Source organism: Denticeps clupeoides, chromosome 13, assembly GCF_900700375.1.
Source record: "Denticeps clupeoides chromosome 13, fDenClu1.1, whole genome shotgun sequence".
Classification (NCBI taxonomy): domain Eukaryota; kingdom Metazoa; phylum Chordata; class Actinopteri; order Clupeiformes; family Denticipitidae; genus Denticeps; species Denticeps clupeoides.
Genome location: NC_041719.1, coordinates 19,155,315 through 19,178,369, shown reverse-complemented (window position 1 = coordinate 19,178,369; position 23,055 = coordinate 19,155,315). Strand labels below are relative to the sequence as shown.

The following is a 23,055-nucleotide window of genomic DNA, read 5'->3' as shown; positions in this document are numbered from 1 at the left end:
TGTTTAGAATTTATACGACCCATCATGCATATGGGCAAATTAGACCATCGATTGAGTGCCTTTGTTACTTCTTCCATGAGGGGGTCATAATTACTGCAATTATTTAATAAAAGATGATCTTTTAAAAAATCTTGCTAGTGTTTCTATTTTCTCTTCTTATCAGTCTGATGAACTAGTCTTTACATGCGATATTGTGATACTGACTAAACGAAATATTTGTATTTTGTGTATTGTAGTTAATTTATTCACGCAAATTGCAATTGGTCCCATTGACGCGCCTAAACATGCCCCCGGTGCCGAGGCTGAACGCGCCCCTGAGGTCCGCCGTCAGTCCCCGCGGAGACGCGCCTGAACATGCTCCCGGCGCCGAGGCTGAACGCGCCCCTGAGGTCCGCCGTCTGTATTCGCGGAGACGCTCCTGAACGCGCCCCTGAGGTCCGCCTTCTGTATCTGCGGAGACGCTTCTGAACGCGCCCCTGAGGTTCGCCGTCTGTATTCGCGGAGACGCTCCTGAACGCGCCCCTGAGGTCCGCTGTCTGTATCAGCAGTGACGCTCCTGAACGCGCCCTTGAGGTCCGCCGTCTGTCCCCGCGGAGACGCGCCTGAACATGCTCCCGGCGCCGAGGCTGAACGCGCCCCTGAGGTCCGCCGTCTGTCTTCGCGGATACGCTTCTGAACGCGCCCCTGAGGTCCGCCGTCTGTATCAGCAGTGACGCTCCTGAACGCGCCCCTGAGGTCCGCCGTCTATACCCCAGAGACGCTCCTGAACGCGCCCCTGAGGCCCACCGTCTGTATCCGCGGAGACGCTTCTGAACGCGCCCCTGAGGTCCGCCGTCTGTATTCGCGGAGACGCTCCTGAACGCGCCCCTGAGGTCCGCCGTCTGTCTCCGCGGAGACGCTTCTGAACGCGCCCCTGAGGTCCGCCGTCTGTATTCGCGGAGACGCTCCTGAACGCGCCCCTGAGGCCCACCGTCTGTATCCGCGGAGACGCTTCTGAACGCGCCCCTGAGGTCCGCCGTCTGTATTCGCGGAGACGCTCCTGAACGCGCCCCTGAGGTCCGCCGTCTGTCTCCGCGGAGACGCGCCCGCCGCCATTTTGTACTTGCAGCGTTCGATGTGAGGGTGAAGACTGAGGCCGCAGCCCGGGCATTCATCGCAGCAGCACGGGGTAAACCGCGTCGGCAATGGACGGGTACGTGCTGGCGGCTTCCCGCCTCCCTCATCTCTCCGTTTGGGTCCGGGTCGGCTTTTAAGATGCTCGGGCGATGTAGAGGCGTGATTCGGTCCAAACACTTCATGTCGTCATAATGTTTTTAGGTACGACCTAGACGATTTGAAGGTAAATGTTCGGCATTTTTTGATGGGTAACGAGTTGCGGGGCTCGTTCCTTTGTGCTGAACGAGCTGAAGAGAGCTGAACAGGCCGCCGCCTTCTGCCGGATACACGCCGGGCTTCTGGCCCCAAATCTCGGCCAAACGTTCAACTTTCCAAGCAGCATCCTCATTTCAACGCAATGCAGAAAATTCCACTGGGATCTTTTTTTAACTAAATTCCATAAACGCACAGACTCCCGCATCAATGGGCGTGTCTGCGCGCAGACGGATTATTTACGTCCCGTTACTGAATGAACCAAATTCTAATTCTGCTCTCGTTTTATTTCTGTCTCTCACCAGTGATGTTGCAGTTGGTGTGAAGGTAAGAGATCTTGTAGGAACCGGCAGTGTTTGTGATCGTGGTTCCCGTGAGTGTGATCACGTGTTCCGCTCCCTCAGAGAGGATCAGATGAGCTCTTGTCTGGAGGTCTGTACAGCGGTCCCAGCTCCTCAGTAACAGGTGAGTAGAGGACCTTCCTCCTCCTCCTCCTCCTCCTCCTCCTCCTCCTCCTCCTCCTCCACCACGCGCGTACTGCTTCCCCGCATGAACCGGACTCCTCTGCGTTCGCACAGCAAATGGCAGTGACAGTAAAAAGCTGCGAGTAGAGGACAGGATGGAGAGCGTCCCTTCCAGGGTCATCCACATCCGCAAGTTGCCCAACGAAGTGTCCGAGACAGAGGTGATCGCCCTGGGGTTGCCTTTTGGGAAGGTCACCAACATCTTGATGTTGAGGGGGAAAAACCAGGTAATTAACAACCGAAGGACGTCCCAGTTGAAACTGAAGTTCGTACCCTGTTACTGAGACGTGGCTCTTTATCATCTTCAGGCCTTTTTGGAGCTGGGTACGGAGGAAGCAGCTGTTACCATGGTGAACTACTACGCTGCGGTGACGCCGCAGGTTCGCAACGTTCCCGTTTTCATCCAGTATTCCAACCACAAGGAGCTGAAAACCGACAGTGCCCTGAATCAGGTCAGCGCGCGTCCGACCTACGTGAAACAGGCTGGTGTCCTCACATGGTTATTTTGACGAGAGCGGATGGAAGACGAGAGGGTGTGACCGTTGTTCTGTTCTGCAGCGAGCGCAGGCTGTCCTGCAGGCAGTGTCCGCGGTGCAGGACGGAGGCTCTCCCAACTCCGAGTCGGGGCCTAGCGAGAGCGTCCTGGCCCCGCCCCCAAGCCCAGTGCTGCGCATCATCATCGACAATATGTTCTACCCAGTCACACTTGACGTTCTCCAACAGGCACGTAGTCACTTTTCCATTAGAACCAGGCACCGGTGGGATAATCTGAAACGTGTGCCAATTTATAGAGATTTATTATTATGGTCCAGTGATATGACGCGCTAATAACACAGAAACTACAGATCCCATAATGCAATGCCACTTTGACAAACTGAGCGCCCTACGCACTGAGTTTGGAGACTTTGAAGCACAATGAAAGAATTTCGAGCTGCATCACATCCATCACGTCGGGGTCATGTGGATTTTATGGGGCAGTGGTGGCCTAGCGGTTACGGAAGCTAAGGTTGCTGGTTCGAATCTCAAGGTGGCACTGAGCAGAGCGACGTCCCCACACACTGCTCCCCGGGCGCCTGTCATGGCTGCCCACTGCTCACTCAGGGTGATGGGTTAAATGCAGAGGACAAATTTCACTGTGTGCACCGAAATCACTTCTCTTTATCTGTGGCCGACATGGAACCTGCTCCTGTATGGGTTCAGCTGCAGTTTAAAGATGGCGTTTGGCAAGGCAACTGAAACGCTGCATTATTAGATCTGCAGTTTGTGTGTTATCAGCACTTCATGTCACTGGGCAGAAAATATCGAACTGTATAAAGTGATGTCACGGGATGCGGGTTTGACACCCCTGATCTAAACCATCTGTGCCTTGGCAGATCTTTTCGAAATTTGGAACGGTCATGAAGATTATTACGTTCACCAAGAACAATCAGTTCCAGGCGCTGCTTCAGTTCAGCGATCCGGTGAATGCGCAGCAGGCCAAACTGGTGAGTAAAACCTGCAGCCTTTTCTGTTTTCCTTTTACCTTCGAGCTTCTTTTACTGCTCGTAGACTTGTATTGTGTGTTATTACATTGCATTGCATGTAATAGCTGCGCTACAACTAAGGTCAGGGGTACTGTGGGAAACTCTGAAGTATTTAAAATGGTCACATGAATACATTGAAACTCGCCACATTTTTTTTGTAATTGTTTGTTTTGAATAGCGTTCTGTTGTAAGTCCAATGTCATGGGTGACTTACTTTTCTCCAGTTTTTGATTGGGTCGCCCAGTAATTTAGCTCCTTCATTAACGTATTCTCACTCATGAACACTTGATCATATTTAAGGTTGATCAAGTTTAAGGTTGGAGACACCAATGTGGTTTTGTCCAATATTTTTTATATGGGCCGATTAACAATATAATGTTGCCTGAATGAGTTGTAAGAGGGGGAATAAACTATTGCTTGCTTGTGGTTTTAGCTTTTTGAGGTCCCCTATTATGAAAATGTGACTTTGTGAGATTATTTAACATTAATACGAGTTCCTCTAACCTGTTTATGGTACTGATGTGGCTAGAAATGTATAATGAGTGGTTTGGTCATTCTGCTCAGACGGTCAGATCTGGAATTTGTCCCCTTAAATTGTCATAAGGGGAAAGGTTACCCCCCTTTTCTCATGCTCTTTCCGCCGAGAGAATTTCCCACCCCTCCCCTAAAACATGATCTCCACTGACCGTCATGGCTTCCAAACGTGTGGATGTTTTTTTTTGTTTTGATTATTAGAGCAATTATTGCACGTTTCTCCCCATCTTGCAGTCGTTGGACGGTCAAAACATCTACAACTCCTGTTGTACCTTGCGCATTGACTTTTCGAAGTTGGTCAACTTGAATGTGAAATACAACAATGATAAAAGTCGTGACTACACACGCCCTGAACTCCCCGCCGGAGACGGCCAGCCGGCGGTCGACCCTTCGGTGGCTGCTGCCCTCAGCAAAGACTCCACCTCCTTGTTGGGTAAGCAGCGCTGTTTTATATTTGCCTTAAAATGATTCTCACCAAAATGTGGTCGGTGAAATAATAATGATAATAATATGGAATTGAAATCGTGTGTGTGTGTGTGTAGCTGATAAAATGAACTCTCCTACCTGCTGTCCTGCAGGTGCCATCAGCCCTTTAAGCGCGGCCGCAGCGGCGGCGGCTGCCGCGGGTCGGGTGGCGCTGTCGGGCCACTCGGGCAGCGGTGGCGTGCTCCTGGTCAGCAACCTGAACGAAGAGGTCAGTGTATCTGCATGCTCACACGCTCCCTCTGGCACAGGCGCGAGTGCACACACACACACACGCACACACACTCACACTCACACAAACCCTTTATATTTTCTTATTTCGTATGTCATTAAAATTCTCCTCGCTCTTCTGGTACCAGCTCTCTTCCCCGATCCACTGTTCTCTGCTAACGTTCTCGTCTCAGCAGCTTCTCCGTGTTAATTCATTTTTGGCAACCCTGAAATACGTATTACTGATATTTGCCACAAAGCCTTTGATTTGCACAGCTAACATTTCCATTGTAACTTTTTGTTTTTAGTCATGCCGAGTGAAATGTGTTCAGTATTTTGTATGAATTGGGACGCGTTGTCCCCTTTTCCCGACTCGTTATGGTAATATGGTCGAGTCTGAAGTAGACCTTCGTTTTAGGTTCGTGCGCGTCTCGCGTTCCTCTTCTGAGGAGCTAATAGAAGATGTGGCAGGTCACAAGTGACACCATGTTGGTTTTTGTTAGGACCAACCTGCAGAGTATATTATGTGCAAATTTTCATCTCTCTCTCTCTCCCCCCTTCTCTCTTTCTCTGTGAGAGAGGAATAGCGCTATTCAAGTTCTCTATTTAAGAATTTCTGTCCAGCTGCTCTGCTGCTTCTCTCTTTACCGTTCACATGTCGGTATGAACTGTTGCCGCCCATCGACCCTGCCCCGCCCATCGCTCTCTCTCTCTCTCTCTCCCTCCCTCTCTCTCTCTCTCTCTCTCTCTCAGTCTTTCCTCTCTCTGTCAGTAAATGATTAAGTTGTCCTCAGTGTTTTTGTCTGTGGATTTTAATGCCATAACTCTGCAAGGTGGTTTTCTGGCCCGCATGGCAGCTACGGCGCCTGGTGCCCGGCGGGCATTTCACGCACGGCACGCTCAGGCTTCTACTGCCCCCCATCCACCTTTCCTGCATGCACTCTTCTCCTCCATCACCTGCTGCAGTTAGTTCTAGTGAGAAAGTTTGGTGCAGTCTTGCGTTCAGATGACACAGGAACCAGCGAACCCTACTGTTTTCAGACTGAAGTCCTGCATTTCCTGTGTACTGACCTGTATGTTGTTTTTTTGTTCTTCTCCCCTTCCCTCCCCCCTTTTTTATTGTTTGCTTTTTCATCCCTCCATTCAATCCCCTCTCTGTCTCTACCCTCAACTCCCCAAAACATGTACATGTTGATGCGTATGCCCGAACAAACACAAAAACATCCCTCCTCGGACCAACTTCCCTAATTAACCCATGCCTCCATGACCACCTCCTCGCCATACTGCGGGAAACCACCCTGCGTTATGGACGGTCTCTTCATTTCTCCGCTTTCTGCAACTCTTCTCTCTCCCTGTCTCACGCTGCTTGCTCTTCTCTCCTTCTAAAGATGGTTACGCCCCAAAGTCTCTTTACCCTCTTCGGTATGTTATTATTAGTACTCTAATTTGATTTTTTTTTTTATTTTTTATTTTTATATATTTTTGGTAATTTGCAATAGACAGCTTCAATAGTTCAACATTTTTGTAAAAATGTGTAGATACATTTGTGTGTGTGACTTTGATAAAGGAGAAAAAATATCCTTCTCTCTCTTTCTCTGCTTGTGGGCAGTTTCACATTAATGCATGCCTGTAATTATGCATGTTGTTTTTTTTTCATAAAACTTGCTTTTATTTATTCATTTTAATTTTTGTCTTGAGGGCGTATCAGAGTTTGATAAATACATTTATCTCTCTAGTCTCAAAAACTGTTGGAACTCTTTGATTGGAGTACATTTCGATTTGATTGTTCCATTCTTTTATTTATTTTTTCCCCTTTTACCTTCTTATGTCTGCATTAGACTCTGAAGCACTAACTTGTCCTTCATGATTTCATCTCCTCTGTCTCTCTCCTTCCCTCCATATCTCCTCCTCCTTGTCTGTCCATCCTTTATTTTGGTCTTAAGGTGTGTACGGTGATGTGCAGCGTGTGAAGATTCTCTACAATAAGAAGGACAGTGCCCTCATTCAGCTCTCCGATGCTAATCAGGCCCAACTCGGTCAGGAACTCCCTTCTCTTCGTTGTATTTTCATGTTAACGCTATCAGAGTAAGGCATTTGACTCGGTTTTTGCATGACTGCTTTCCCCCCGATTGTCGCCAAATCAGCCATGAGCCATCTGAATGGTCAAAAGATGTATGGGAAGATAATCAGGGTCACGCTGTCGAAGCACCAGACTGTGCAGCTGCCCCGGGAGGGACTGGATGACCAGGGCCTGACCAAGGACTTCACAAGCTCCCCACTGCACCGATTCAAGAAGCCCGGCTCCAAAAACTTCCAGAACATCTTTCCTCCTTCAGCCACGCTGCACCTCTCTAACATCCCGTGAGTTTGGCCGTGGTTTTTAGGGGATCGTGTAGTTTCCTTCTGTAGAACAGTGGTTGTCTAACTGTAACAGCGATGGTGATTGAGGATAGTTATTATGTTCAATAAGCTTTGTAATTCATTTTTTTTATTATTAGGGAGGATGTGACTGAAGAGGACTTGAAACTCCTTTTCTCCAACTCTGGGGGAACTGTGAAGGCATTCAAGTTCTTCCAGTAAGTGCGGATCAACAATCAAATCACAGTCAAACCAAGATTACAAGCAGCATTTTTCGTCTAGTTTCTGACATTCGGTCACCTTCTAATTCAGGGATCACAAGATGGCCCTGCTGCAGATGTCCACGGTTGAGGAAGCCATACAAGCGTTAATAGACCTTCACAACTACGACATGGGTGGAGGCCACCGCCTTAGAGTGTCTTTCTCCAAGTCTACCATCTGAAGACACAGCCACTCCAAGCCCCTTCTTCTCCTGTGAAAGACTGCATTTCTGAAACAAGTCCTTTATTTATTAGTTGGTAACACACTCCCTGATCCGTCTCCCTTTAACCGTTCCTCGTTTCCATCAGTGTGGATTGAAAGTGCCTTAATTAGCGAAAATAGCATTATCATTTTGCTTCCTTGTGTGTGAACAACGTAAACTTGGGCACAAGTTGGTGTAAGGTCCGGAAACCATCAACCCGTAACCCTGTCTTTTCACCCAGTAATGGACTTGTAGACTTCATCATTTTTTTAGCTCGTGAGGAGGAAATAGATTTTGATCTTCAGTCAGAATGCATAGACCAGGTTTGGTTTTTCTTTAGGTGCAGATCTGAAAATTAGCATGTATTTGTAGTTGCTGTTCACTGTCTGAAACCAAATGTTGGCCAATGAGTGAGGGACACACAGAGGTGTTTGTTCCCCTGTTAGATTTAATAAATTGATTTGTGTAAACAGGATTTGCCAGTTGGTTTTGTGTCAGCTGAGGCCATAGTGATGAGAAATCTGGGACCAAAGTAAATGTGCCTTCAGTCTTACTTCACTCTGAGTCGTCAAGTGTCCGAAGCACCCGTGTCGTTCTGAACGCAGGTCCTGATGCTGCCTGAAGGTCTGGGCCCACCGTGAGCTGGATTTCTTCTTTTATTTTTACATTTCCACAGCCTCTGTTTTGCCCTGGAATAGCTCTGGTTTGTCTGGAAAGAAAATGCTGTTAGATGTGGTCCTAGAACCTTCAGTGGAGGCTCTGTTCATTTGTGCGTGTATATATGTATATATATTGTTCTTTTTTTAAAAAAAACATCTGTAACATTTGAAATTCATTATAGTTTGGAAGCAGCACAATTAAAGTTTTTCTACTGAGTTGATGTGATAAATATACGTGTTGCTCTGTCTCTATATTCTCTATCTATCTAGCTCGCTTCCTCCATATTTCTTCTGTTCATCGTTCTGCCCTGTAGTTTCTTTTCTAAATGAATTTGTGGAAAGGATGTTCCACTTGATCTCAGTTGCTGTCCACCCAGTCACCCCCATCTATGCAACACCAGTCCTTAATGTAAAACCAGTCTTTAAAGATGCCATATTCATAATGTGCACAGTAAAGAAATTGTCAAATGAAATTTCAGCTTTAGAGGAAACCAAGTTAGTCTGTATCCTCTCTTTTAATGTTTAATATTGTCCATTAACTGCCTGAAATTGAGCAAAGGGCATCACAAAACATGCAGTACTGTATAATTTCAGGTGCTGGCTGAGATGAAGATGGAATATAAATAACGAACATTTTTTATATTTGCCGGCGCTTATGGAATTACAGAAACATTATGTTATTGTTCTTGAACAGTTAAGTTAAAATAAAAATGCTCCCAGTACACTTCAGTCTTCTTGAAAATGGGAAGGCGGGGGGGTTTCTACCTGCTTCTGTGATCTCTGCCCCTCATGACCTGGGGTCTGTAGGTTGAACATGAACAGTTATTCCAGAGTCAGTGGACCTGGTCCATTCCGCTTCCGAAAAGAGGATAAAATATCAACTACAGTCAAGATTAAATCAACTACCAGCACAATATGTAAATCTCTCAAACTCACTGGTGTCCTTGTTCTTTGGTCAACTTTAAATTGTGAAGTTAATTACATACGACTATACTGTTGTAATTTATATATAAAAAATGTTATAAATAAATTGAATGTAATAAATATTCATTTAACATTAATCAAGTATGCTATTTTAAATGCATCTATAAAATAGAACGTGATTAATTAATCATGTATAATGTGGCTATACTCCAGTATAATATACTATAACTGTATAATATAATAATGTGTGTGTAGTTGCTCCTTGTGTTGATATGCAGATTTTCTCTTTCGTCTGAAAGAGAGAGAGAGAGAGAGAGAGAGAGAGAACGAACCCCCACTTTTCTCTGCTCGTTTCGGGGCGTTTCTTGCTGGATCTGCCGCTTCTCCGACTCGTTCACCAGCGTCTCGGCGTTAAATTGTTAAGTTGCTGGGGTAAGATTGTCTGCGCTTTCTCCGAACCCGTGGGATTTACAAGTATATAGAAATACCGGGAGGTGGTGGTTCGATCGCGACATGAAGCGTGAGATGTGGAGCATGAAAGAGAAGCAGGCGTGCTGCCACTCGGCTTGGCTCCGCTAACAAATGGCTTGAATGTTGAGTCGAACTGTGTTTTGCATGTTAAACCAGCGTGCGTGGCAATGTACTGAAACGAGAACATCCATAATAGACATGATTTCATTATCCAATTATTATTGGTGCAGTGATGCCTGATGTGATGAGCTTTGCAAAGTGTGTGGCTCATTAAAACTAGTGGTTGTAGTCACTAGTTGTCTAACAATTCGTTTTTTTTTCCTGTTACTGTTTCTATAAAGGTCTATGGACTGTACATACAGCCAAAGGCAAGAAGTCAATTGAACAGTCCGTCCCCGTACTAGACAAACATCGGATCCCTTTCAATCCAGAGTGAAATGGTAATCACCGAGGACTAAGACAGAGTGTTTATTCCCATGTATTTATTTATTTCAAAGGTTTGGGCACACCTACCCATTTATGGGTTAAGTTTATGGGTTTATATTGTAGAACAAAACTGACGACACAGAACTATGAACCAACACACGTGAGGTCATGCAATAAACACGCAAAAAAGGAGAAAACATAGTTTTCTAGTAGTTCATGTACTGGAACTGTACATTTGCAGTGAAAAATGACAATCTTCGCGTGAAGCTTTTAATGATGCGTTGTGTAAGACCTGACCACCCACCTTAGCTCTAGAAAGATGGGGTGTCCAACTATGAAACAAGGGATGAATCATCACCACTCTCGTGGAGTAAGAGAATACCAATTTTGATAAGACTGACAGGAAATGCATTAATTTGTTATTCACTGATAACTACCTCCAACATTGTAATTGGACGTTACTAATTGGTTGGTGTTATGTTATTATTGTAGGGTAAATTGAGCCCAAATGTGTGGTTATAAATTAAATTCTGATTTGAATCATGATTTTCAGTAAATTATTTTTAAATTTTGCAGAGGAAGTCTCGTGGTAAATTGAATAATATGCTGATCATAGCCATGTGCAAATAAAGAGGACATCCCCAGAATTATTTATGATTATGATAAAAGAGCTTAATAGAGTGTAGTTTGATGTATTGAGAGTGTAATCAATATGTAATTTTTAAGGTGTAGTGACCTTATATTTAAAAATATAAATACACTTAAACAAGAATGTGATGGTTGAATGGTCAATATCTGGTTCAAGTCCTGCAAGTGTCTGGTCCTTTTGGGTTCTGGGGTTTTATTGATCTCATCAATGTCTGTAGTGATATTCATCTAGCGTGGCGCCCCACCTCGTCTGGTCCTCTGGCCCTTCCATAGTTATATCAGGTGGCCTGTGGATGGTTAGATGGTGGATGGTGACCAAATTGACCAAAGTGATAGGTCCATGCATCTGGTCCCTGACCTCTGGGTCTCTGGGTCTGGGTCTCCCCTGAAAAGGGGAGTGGGATGCCCATGACGTGATGGATGTTTAGGCAGCTTAAAAACCTACATTTTCTCCATCAGCACCTGCTCTTGCTGTAGATTCTTGTTCCTGAATGTGGAGAACCTTCCAAAATGTTTGCTCCTTCTCCAGCTTCTCTCACCATTGGATTTCACTGGTGGTGAAAGCATCTATCACTTGTCCAGCATCTATCAACTTGTGATCGGTCAGCAGCTTGTCCTTTACTCTTTTGGGATGGAGATGTTTCTTCCGCATTTCTGCATTGGTGTGGACAGTGGTCCATAGCTGTGGTAGGCAGACATGCAAACAAGAGGCAATGGAGATGGGCAGAGCCAGCAGCTTATGTGATGCAGGCCATCTACAACATTGTTACTGATCAGCATGTTGCCTGCATTCTTCATATTCCTTTACCTCTTCCTGTCCATCCAGCATTCTGCTCTTGTCCAATCCAGGGCACTGATTCAGCTATTTATTACCAAACATGCTGAGCCCATATGCTAAAGAGACAGTAGTCACTTCTCGTCATGTATGCTCTTGCGGTGTGCTGTAGACTACGGCTGTGTCTTTTACCAGCATTTCACGTGACACTTGGTGCACACAGTGAAATTTGTCCTCTGCATTTAACCCATCACCCTGAGTGAGCAGCGGGCAGCCATGACAGGCACAGTGTGTGGGGACGGTGCTTTGCTCAGTAGCACCTTGGTGGATCCAGATTCAAACCGGCAACATTCTGATTACGTGGCCGCTTCCTTACCCGCTAGGCCACCACTGCCGTTTAAACTACAATATGTCTGCTTGTGCAAATATGTTGAAGAAATTAAATATTTCCATCTCGTGGTTGATCGATGATTTTTCATGACTACACATGGAACTTGTGTTGGGGGTATTAAATGTTTTACAGTACCATCAGCAAGTTTCCATACACATGCCCCCCCAAAACATTCTGTGGATCTTGGTTTGCGTTCATAACTGACAGATACTTGCAGAAGAGATGTAGAAGTCTTGGCGAAATACATTACGTTACCTCACGCCAGGTAAACTCTTTACTGCACTCTGCATTCCTCATAAAACCTAAAGCATGCAAAATTTCAAAAACCTCTTTCATTGCAGTTGAGTGTATGGTTGGGCGTCTTCTGTACTGTGGGAATATTGACATGTACTCTGTTCTCTGCATGTGTGCAGATTTGTCTGACCCTTGGCTTTGGTGTCTGCACCAATCTGCCCTGTAGTCTTTGGATGCTATTCACTGAACTGTGACTGGTATTTGTCCCTGGCATTGTGTCGGCCATTGCCATGGCAATGACATGCCCATGCCAGCCTGGTGCTCCCTTTGTGACCTCTTTAACCAGACCACAGTGGGATTTCAGAGAAGGGGATTGTGCATTAAATCACTTTTGTGAGAACAAAATCAAATGACAAGATTCAAATCACCAATGCACGATCCATGTATTCCTAGACATTGTTCTAATTTCTAACTTTTGCTTTTTGTGTTTCAGACCAGTTAGTACAAGTTCTTGGAATAAATACCATGAAAAGCACACTGAGAAGTAAAATGACCACTACAATTGGAAGAAGTGTTCTTGTGATCTTCGCTGTACTACCTCTTGTAGGTAGCGCCTTCTTTCATTTGACATGCAAAGCCCATGGTATTATTTGTTAAATCGTAATCATTTGGCTCATTTTGAAATATAACCATTACAATGTGGATTTCACATGAAAACTAGCTTTAGGCTAACTCTGATACAATAAATCAAATTTGAGCATTTAGCTTGTATTATATTAAATGATATTGTTGGATAAATTAAATTGCATTTGAAAAATATACATGATCAAATAAATAAGAAAGATATTTTCATATATTTTTACACTTTTCAGTAATATTACCAAAAACTGTTTTTCTGGTATAATGTAACAACATTTAATACATATAAAGCTATGAACAACTCCAACACAGCAACCATTGCTGGCCTTTATTACAGCATCACAGCAGCTTTTTATGCATGCAAAGTGAATATAAATACACACCTTAGATGTCTTTGTGTCTCAAGTCATTTTTGTGTTACTAAAGACTATATAATATTGCAAAACCAGTCAGTTACATTTGCTTTAATTGTTTTCATTGTTTCAGTGTAATAAAGCTTTGAAAAAGCAGCATATTATAATATTTTAAATCAGTGGGGGGGCCCAGACACATTCAAGACATATATTGCTATATTGCCCTAATCTGACAGTAAAGGAGCTGTTTCCACAGTGCGTATCAGTCAGGCAGTAGTTCTTATTTATTTAGACAACTTGCACATCCAATCCTGATGTAATTTTGACTGTGAGCATAATAGAATAAAGCATGGGCAGGGAGGATGCAAAGCAAGTACTGCCATCTGTAGCAAATGCTCTGTAATAATGGTAATGAAAATCATTTACTAGCTTCATATTGGAATTGGTTTGCAAAAAATAACTTACATTTATAAGTTGATTTCTGTGTTTGCTGAAAGTAAATGGTATGATCTATGGTGTCATTCACAAAAACATAGTTTTTTTTATCACTCGCAGCGTTACATAACACAGTGTTGATACAATGGACCCTCATACTGTGGGCTTTGGGGGAGGGGCATTAGCGGGATCATTTTGTGATCACTTTCCACTCGTCCTTCTGACAGTTATTAGTTATTTTTAAGATCAAGATAAGATCAACCTAACCTAAAATATATGTATAAATAACCAAATAAATAAATTATGCACAAGTCTTTTTTTGGTTGTGGTAGTTTAACACCTGTGAGATTCAATTGAATACATTGTTAAAATTTGACATTGAAGTTCATTTAATAATCACATTTTCTTATTTGTTCTGTACTGTGACACCAGTCTGGTGTACATCCTGTGACACCAGTTGGTAAGACACGTAAGACATCTTTGTTTCTACAGGTTTTATCCAGCTGTGTGATCAAAAGAGAGCAGGAGAAATGTATGGAGATGATGGCAGTGGATGGCTCAGCCAGTGATTCGGAGACTGGTAAGACATCAGACATTTTTAAATAAATCTTTAGGCTTTTAAATGCACATGTGAAATGAGGTGGCTTTGAGTGAAACCTGCTACTCAGGGCTGAATGATCAGAATAATGTGATTTAACCACTGATCAAGATGAGATCAATATGGGCTGTCTTAAAAGATGTGAACCTTTAGCGGTACCCTATACTGGCTCACCTGCAGATTTGCACAGTAGTCAGCGCCTGACTGAAGGAAAACCAGAGCAGTTTATGCCTCAGGGTGACCAAGCCACCTGCCAGAAAGGCACCTCCAGCACAAGCTTTGGAGCTGAATGATGGGTTGTGACCGTGTGAAGGCCATGAGAGGGGGCATTCCTGTTTGAGAAAAAGAAACTTCCAGTAAAAGAAAACATTGGCAGCTTAATTAAGCAGTGGGAGACAAAAGGTTCGAACCACCATGAGGCCAGAGGTCAGCCCATTCTCACAGGGCAGCAGCAGACAGAGGAAAAACACGAACAAGAAGACACACATGGAGTGAAGGCATTTGCACAGAACCTTTATGCTGTAGTACAATAACTCTCCATGCTGTCATCATTTAACGATTTAGACTTCCCCCTAAAGTTAGGCATGCTAGTGTTGATTACTTGGCCATAATTCTTATGTGAGCACTGTGAGTGTCATTTAGACACTCCCTTGATGTCAATGAAAAATTTAAAAGGGCTATTTTTACTATGTGCTACATTCATTCTGTCAGGACCTAACATTGGTTCATACTAAAAAAATTTATGTGTATCGTTGTAGTTGCTCCAGACTGCAGTAAGCAGTTAAGAAATCTGAGACCAAAGAGAGACATCTGTCACCAGCTGTCACTTCTGCTTTACATTGACATTGGATAGCCCCCAAAATGAAAAGATTTATTGAATTATAGGTTCAAGCAGAATGTTTAATTGCTGTTAACCCATAATTCAGACTCCTTTTTTTCCTAATTAATGTACTTACAGCACCCCATATTGACAGAAAAACACAGAATTGTTGACATTTTTGCAGATTTATTAACAAATAGCCGTTTATTAACAGCAATTGCATTTTAGCAAATGGCTGCAATATAACAAAGAGTGAAAAATGTAAGGGGGTCTAAATACTTTCCATACCCACTGTATACTTCACAGCCAACTGTAATTCTGGTCTCACAGTATGAACCAGTCAGACAGCTGGTTGTGTGTTTTTATGCTGTGCTTGAAGCCTTGGCAGAATAGGGACATGATGGGGACTGTGAGGAGAGATGGATGTGTTAATGTGACAGAAGTGTTGTTTGATTGTCATTGGGAGGACATTGTGTGACAGCATGCAGATATATGGGTGATCATACAGTAATCCGCATGCATCACTTTAAATCTCTGTTTCCTCTAGCGTTGTGTAATCATTTCACATTGCTGACTTTTCAAGGAATTTTCGTTGTCATTTTGATTTAATTTTACTGTATGTTGAACATGCTTGGATAGACACTGCCGTTCGCTCACACACTCAAAGGACTGACAGTAAATCTGAAAAAACGAGACGTGTTGAAAACTGGAAGGAGACAGAGCAGGCAGTCTGCTGTGCATACAAATGTCGGCATCTGGCAGGAGACTCCAGCTCTCCTTTTTAATCCACTACAGCTTCACACACACATACAAATAAGCAAAGAAAAATACTCACTGTTATTTTTAAGATGAATATCAGGATTAAATGACATGGTGATTTAGTAAATAACAAGAACTGGAAACAGGAAAAGAGGGCCAAAATGTAGGGACATGCACCACAAACGACAGGGAATTAATCAACTTGGGAGCTAATACAGTGGGACAAAAGTATTTGACAGCCACAGAGTGTGCAAGTTGTCCCACTTGCATGAGAGATGAGATGAGAGATCTGCAATTTTCATGATAGGTACACTTCAACTGAGAGAGACAAGGTAAAAAAAGTGAGGAAATCACATTGTATGATTCTTTATTTGTATTTATTATTTGTAAAGAATGATAAAAAAGTTATTTTCAAGCAGGACAAAGGATTGCAGTACCACAGAGTGCAAAACATGGGAGGTTCAAGTATGACATGAAGTCAGCAAAAGTCACTATTCTGTATTTAAGTATTTTCATAAATTTAAATAGTGTAGATGCACATATGTTGGCCCTTTGAACTAATTAAGTATAATTTCCAATGTCTTTTATTGAAATTCTTTAATGAATTAATTATACAATTTATGACATTTTTTAAATTACTGATTATTATGCCACTTGACATTTTTGGCATGACTTTGTCATGATGTGGTGGGGCATCATTTTACTGCTAGGTAGAGACTTGGCTACCAGCACGTTCATCCTGACACACATATTGCTTTCAGCATGGTATGCTGAAAACTATGAGATGCAGCACTAGGCACCCTAGGTGGTGCTCAAGCACCTTTTGGGCTCTGATATTTTTTGTATGACAGGTTTTCAATGTCTTTTTTATCATAAAAAGCTCACTTAAAAAGTGGCCCCATGACAGTAATTCACAGTTAATTTATGTAATGCCCAATTGTTTTTGTGCAGTTCTGCAAAAGCACACATACCACTGACTTTTCTTTTTCATCATAAAGGCTATTACAGTCAAGGCACCCAATACAGGCACTCTGTGGAGCAGCTTTTATTGGGGTGTTACCACAATGGCTCATCTTTGTTTGTCACTGCCCTGCCTCCACCCTGGGTTTACCACAACCCTGATTAGGAATAAGTGGTCATGGAGAGAGTATGAGAGAGTACAGACCACCATTATAATGTTTTTCCATTATTTGGGTTGTGGGTTTGAATCTCTAGCTGCCAAGGTGCCACCTGCCACATGGCAAGGTGACAAGGTCCCACTGATCACTAAAGATGGTGGATTAAATGAACATTTTGTTGTGTGTGCTGTGCATGATAATAATAATCACCTCACTTAATAACCAGTAAGCAATGCTAATTTAAAGATTGCTTAGCCTCCTAATTACATTCAATTAATATATGTGTGTGGTATTCTTTCACTAGTGTGCCCGTGGATGTGGGACAACTTAACCTGCTGGCATCCAGCGCGTCTGGGAGAGATTGTGGTTATGAAGTGCCCTGATCTGTTTGAATTCATGATTGAGAAGGAGGAAGGTGAGAAAAGAGGGTGGTAGTAGCCTAGCGGGTAACACACTCGCCTATGAACAAGAAGACCCAGGTTCAAATCCCACTTACTACATTGTGTCCCTGAGCAAGACACTTAACCCTAAGTTGCTCCAGGGAGACTGTCCCTGTAACTACTGATTGTAAGTCCCTCTGGATAAGGGCGTCTGGACCTGGTTTCCACAAAAGAGAAAGCTCCAGGAGCATAAAAACTGTTAAAACTGTTGCTTGTGCAATTGTATATATGCAAAGAAAATAGTTTGTGAAGTTTGTACATGTGCGGATGGGTTGGGGGGGTGAATGCTGCCAGAACACGTTTTTTTTTTCTGTGTAGAAACTGGCATTGGTGAGACATATTTTGAGCGACCAAAAAATTCAACACATTGCATTTTAATGTTACAAGATTACAATAAAACAACAGATAAAAATAACATACTTAATTTGTCAGTTATTTTCCAAAGCCACAGGGAGCCGCAGCGTAAGGATGACAGAGCCACATGCGGCTCCAGAGCCCCGAGATAAGCAATCATTCAGAAACGACAGACCACGAGCTGAGCTACAGTGTGTGTTTTTCACAGTGTTGGGTGAGGTGTGGCGCAACTGCACCGAGGAAGGCTGGTCAGACATTTTCCCCCACTACGTGGATGCCTGTTTGTTAGATGACAATGGAACAAGCCCAGTAAGTGACAGCCGTTGGATGGAGTTCCATCAGTTAGGACATTTGTAACCCTGGTGGTGCACTACTGCAGGACTCTTACTACATGTTGGTGAAGGCCCTGTACACAGTGGGGTACAGCACCTCCCTGGTGTCCCTCACTTCTGCCATGGCCATTCTCTGCAGGTTCAGGTGAGCCTGTCATATGTAATGTAACGTGACCTTGCAACTAATCATTTATCTACTGCTAATCAGTAAAAGGCAGTGACATGCATTATCAGTTGGACAAATAGTTTTAAAGGTTTACATTTGCACACAGGAAGCTCCACTGCACTAGAATCTTCATCCACATGAATTTATTTGTGTCCTTCATCCTGAGGGCCATTTCAGTCTTCATTAAAGATGCAGCTTTGTACACGGAGGAGGAGACTGGACATTGTTTCATACACACTGTGAGTGACAGAGTGTCCATGTCAGTCAGAATCCCTTCTTCTGATTGGTGTGAAATAGCTAATGTATTTACTTTATTTTTTTATACCAGATGGAGTGTAAAACTGTCCTGGTATTTTTCCACTATTGTGTTTTATCCAACTATTTCTGGCTCTTAATAGAAGGCCTGTACCTCTTCACACTACTGGTGGAGACCTTCTTCCCAGAGAAGAGGTACTTCTACTGGTACATCCTCATTGGTTGGGGTAAGACACACAAAATACTCATTTGTATTTATACCTTTGTGCATATTTTGTGTGAGAATATTTCTTCCCACAAAATCACATACAGTGCTCCACACATATTGAAATATTTGTAGACAGATGTAAACCAGCTGCTGTCAATACAACACACACAAGCAGGCGCAGGTGTCATGCAGCGTCCCACATCCTCCCTGTCTTCTCCATTTCCCTCTGTTCTGTCTCAAGCATCATCTCACATCTCTGGACAGCAGCCGCTGTCAAATCAAACATGAAGTAGCCTACTGGGTAACACACTCGCCTATGAACCAGAAGACCCAGGTTCAAATCCCACTTACTACCATTGTGTCCCTGATCAAGACACTTAACCCTGAGTTGCTCCAGGGTGACTGTCCCTGTAACAACTGATTGTAAGTCCCTCTGGATAAGGGCGTCTGATAAATGCTGTAAATGTAAATGTAAATGTCCATGCTGATGGCCGAACTTGTCAATGTGACATTAGTTATTGCAAGTGTCTTATTTAGACCATCTGTCTCTCAAGCAATAAGAATCCTCCCGGCCACACACACACACACAATTTTAACAATGCAAACACCCTGTTTATCTCCATTTATCTTCCTTCTGCCAGGCACCCCTACAGTATGTGTCATAGTGTGGGCTGTCCTCAGACACCATTTCGACAATACAGGGTGAGTTCAGCCATCCGGCTCACGACAAAAGAAATTTCCCAGTGGTGTTTGATGAGCTGTCTTACAGTTAAAATGAAAGCACTAAATCACCTTCCTTGCAGATGCTGGGATATGAACAACAACTCTGCCACCTGGTGGGTCATAAAGGGACCTGTGCTCATGTCCATTATGGTGCGTAGAAAAATCTGTTGCGTGAGCTGTTCACGTCATCGCTTCTGTGCAAGTTTCGAACAAAACTCACACTTGTACTCTAAAGTGGTTTTGCGTTTCCCTGCAGGCTAATTTTGTACTCTTCATCGGCATCATCATCATCCTCGTGCAAAAGCTGCAGTCTCCTGATGTTGGAGGGAATGAGTCCAGTATTTACCTGTGAGAAAAGCTCTGAATAGAGTAAAAGTGTCCTTGCAGCTAATATAGGAAGGAAAGTGATATTTACTGTAATAAAGTACTAGCAGATTAGGCCACATCACACCACAGCATCACATGTGTAAATGATTCTGGAATTTAAAATCCCACATTCCATACCTGGCAAATACATTTGTGGCATGTGAGTGGCATGTGAGAATATGAACTGGGTGAAATGTGTGTGCATGGTAAGGGCATGGGACTTGAGACCCCTGACATTGCCCCCCCTTGTGCATGAACCTGTCATGGGGTGATTTTTGGAACATTAATAGTACCTCAGATCATCCAAGCACAAATTAGATTTCAGTTGGAAATTGTCCTAAGGTAGATTTTTGTTTATTTTATTTTTTTAAAAGCTAAATGCGGTCAATCGTGGGGGTTTCCTTCTTTGTTGGTTATTTGTGTTAATGAATGAGAGCCTGACGTTGGGACACTGCTGTGATTTCAGACGGCTTGCACGCTCCACTCTACTGCTGATCCCCCTCTTTGGGATCCACTACATGGTGTTTGCCTTTTCCCCAGAGGATGTCAGCAAGAGGGAGCGGATGGTGTTTGAACTGGGCCTGGGCTCTTTTCAGGTCTCACCCAGTGGTTTTCAGGACTTTATAGGCTTGAACATAAAGCCTGTGGATTGAACTCAGTTTCTCACTGTAGCTCTTTGTCTGTGCCATGATCTGCATAATTAAACAGTTTCAACCTCATTAGCCTAGATAGTCTGACTTGTATGATGTAAGACACTGAAGTGAGTTATCTTAATGATGTTTCCGCTTTTGTCCATAGGGATTCGTGGTGGCTGTTCTTTACTGCTTTCTTAATGGTGAGGTAAGTTTGATTATAAAAAAAGATATAAGAATGCTTTCTTACCTCTGGACTCTTCCACTGTGCATTTTTCGTTCTTTGAAGGAAGGCATTGATTGGAGGGATTTAAAGTCTTGGATGAATATTATGGATGAATTATATGTATTTTTTTGGAATTTATGGATGAATTATATGTATTATATGAACTAGTGTGATTTGTTGAAACAGGTGCAGTCGGAGATGAAGCGGAAATGGCGTAGCTGGACGGTGAACCGTTATTTCGCGGTGGACCATAAGCATCGCCATCCTTCTCTGGCCAGCAGCGGGGTTAACGGTGGGACCCAACTCTCCATCCTGAGCAAAAGCAGCTCCCAGATCCGCATGTACAGCTTGCAGGCAGAGACACCAGCCACATGATGGATGCTTCCCTGTGTCTGCTCACTCCATTCTTCTCATAGCCTCATTCCAGCATGGAACATTTTGAGTGTTGCCATTTTCAAAACGTGAGAGTCAACCCCCAGAAGGCATGCACTGGTTTTTGATTAATTTTCAACATATTGAAAGGAAAATGGTCAGTGCCATAATATCTAAATGGTTCCTAATGTGTGACCAGATGGATTAAAACATTCTTGGGGTTGCATTCTTGTAAAATGAAGCAAATAATAATATTTTTAATTGGAACACATACCTCAAAATACCGATGATCTCAAAAGCACTTCTGACAACTGACAGTTTGCAGTTCGTTTTTACTGAACCTTCTTGATTAAAGCACCGATTCACAATTACTGCACAATTTCTTAGCGATTCCTCAGTCTAACCTGTAGAATGTATGTTATTTGGGAGAGTTAATGTTTTATATTTCAAATGATGAAGTGCTCTACTGTGAAGTGATATTCTTAATGTATGCACTTTGTAAGTCTAGTTATGACTTTTATTACACTGTTTTTTTATCCTGCTTGTCTTTATATGATTCACTGTTAATGAACCTGGGTGAATGACTTGTTTTATGTTTTTACATTTTTTAAGCTAGTTTCAGTGTTAATATAGACCAAAACTTGATTGATTTTTTGTCTGCCATAGTGGTGTTTCTTACTCAAAAACTGTGATTATTACAAGGTGTTTTGTAACTTTTAATTATTATAATTAGTTATTTTAAATATTATTATTTAGTGTGTTTGGATCTAAAACCGAAAAATAAAATGTGCAGAACTGTTCAAAACACAGTCCTGATTATAATATTGTGAGCCAATATTTTTGACAAATGAGACTGTAGCAGACATGAAAGAAAATCCCATGGGAACAATTTGTCATTTAATTATAAAAAATAAATAAAAGATTCCATACAGTTAGCTGAGAGATAAGGATGATTGTGCGTTGGCTCATCAGGAAATGTTTTTTGCCCTCGTGGGCATGGAATTTTGCATAATGTTTTCTTTGCATAATTTTTTCTGGAGGCGCTACCAGGAGACAGGCCAGTACACCAGGAGACGTGGAGGAGGCCGTAGGAGGGCAACAACTCAGCCGCAGGGCCGCTACCTCCGCCTTTGATCAAGGAGGTACAGGAGGAGCACTTCCAGAGCCCTGAAAAATGACCTCCAGCAGGCCAAAGATGTGCATGTGTCTGCTCATACGGTCAGAAACAGACTTCATGAGGGTGGTATGAGGGTCTGACATCCACAGGTGGGTGTTGTGCTTACAGCCCAACACCGTGCAGCATTTGCTACAAAACACCAAAATGGGCAAATTCGCCACTGTCGCCCTGTGCTCTTCACAGATGAAAGCAGGTTCACACTGAGCACACGTGACAGATGTGACAGAGTCTGGTGATTCTGTGGAGAACATTCTGCTGCCTGCAAGATTCTTCAGCATGACCAGTTTGGCAGTGGGTCAGTAATGGTGGGGTTTCATTTCTTTGGGGGGGGTTGCATGTGCTCGCCAGAGGTAGCCTGACTGCCATTAGGTACCGAGATGAAATCCTCAGACCCCTTTGTGAGACCATATGCTGGTGCGGTTGAAACTGAGTTCCTCCTAATGCAAGAGAATGCCAGAAATCTTGTGGCTGGAGTGCGTCAGCAGTTCCTGCAAGATGAAGGCAATGATGCTATGGACTGGCCTGCCCGTTCCCCAGACCTCAATCCAACTGAGCACATCTGGGACACATGCTCCAGCAACCAACACCACGTTGCACCACTGACTGTCCATGAAATGGTGGGTGCTTTAGTCCTAGTCTGGGAGGAGATCCCTCAGGAGACCATCCGGCACCTCAACAGGCGCAGTATTGTGAAGATCATACACACTACTGAGCCTCATTTTGACTTGTTTTAAGGACATTACATCAAAGTTATTTTTCCACCTTTATTTTGAGTGCGACTCAGGAGTTTGGTCCCGGACCCTCCGGCAACTGCTTATTGCACCCCAGCATGGTGCCTTCTGGGCACGTGCAGCCCCTCTCCTTGCACGACCCTGGTGCCAGTGTGTGGGCTTCACCGGACCATCCGCTCAACCTCTTCTGCATCTGTTGGGACAAGCAGGCCTGAACACACTGCTGGCAGTGTGTTCAGCTCTTCCTGCCTGTCCCAGCTGGATCATAATGCCATCCAGGGGGCTTTGTGGTGCTCCACCCCTCTGGAGGCGGACCCAGGTCCATGCCCTCAGTAGCTCCAGGAAGTCCCGGTAACCCAT

General features: G+C 43.6%; 2 protein-coding genes across 4 annotated transcripts; both read left to right on the top strand.

The window, feature by feature from the left end:
- Nucleotides 1-1,007: 1,007 nt before the first annotated feature.
- Nucleotides 1,008-8,352, top strand: LOC114801983 (polypyrimidine tract-binding protein 2-like). Its single transcript, XM_029000545.1, has 14 exons — nucleotides 1,008-1,192; nucleotides 1,674-1,695; nucleotides 1,773-1,833; nucleotides 1,947-2,119; nucleotides 2,201-2,344; nucleotides 2,451-2,615; nucleotides 3,266-3,376; nucleotides 4,184-4,382; nucleotides 4,528-4,643; nucleotides 6,031-6,064; nucleotides 6,586-6,678; nucleotides 6,787-7,003; nucleotides 7,141-7,218; nucleotides 7,313-8,352. Exons 1-14 carry the CDS (start codon nucleotides 1,185-1,187, stop codon nucleotides 7,440-7,442), a joined length of 1,551 nt encoding a protein of 516 aa, XP_028856378.1. The 5' UTR covers nucleotides 1,008-1,184; the 3' UTR covers nucleotides 7,443-8,352.
- Nucleotides 8,353-9,370: 1,018 nt separating this feature from the next.
- Nucleotides 9,371-22,132, top strand: LOC114802003 (pituitary adenylate cyclase-activating polypeptide type I receptor-like). Of its 3 annotated transcripts, XM_029000575.1 has the most exons (15): nucleotides 9,371-9,478; nucleotides 9,859-9,957; nucleotides 12,485-12,594; nucleotides 13,911-13,998; nucleotides 17,018-17,128; nucleotides 17,716-17,816; nucleotides 17,887-17,984; nucleotides 18,112-18,244; nucleotides 18,334-18,487; nucleotides 19,110-19,170; nucleotides 19,272-19,341; nucleotides 19,448-19,539; nucleotides 20,024-20,153; nucleotides 20,356-20,397; nucleotides 20,602-22,130. In XM_029000575.1, the coding sequence occupies exons 3-15, from the start codon at nucleotides 12,517-12,519 to the stop codon at nucleotides 20,788-20,790; spliced, it is 1,347 nt and encodes a 448-aa protein (XP_028856408.1). In that variant the 5' UTR covers nucleotides 9,371-9,478; nucleotides 9,859-9,957; nucleotides 12,485-12,516; the 3' UTR covers nucleotides 20,791-22,130. The 3 variants fall into 3 exon arrangements, with proteins under 3 accessions (XP_028856408.1, XP_028856409.1, XP_028856410.1); XM_029000576.1 differs by lacking the exon at nucleotides 12,485-12,594 and having other exon boundaries at nucleotides 20,602-22,132; XM_029000577.1 differs by lacking the exon at nucleotides 20,024-20,153 and having other exon boundaries at nucleotides 20,602-20,766.
- Nucleotides 22,133-23,055: the final 923 nt, after the last annotated feature.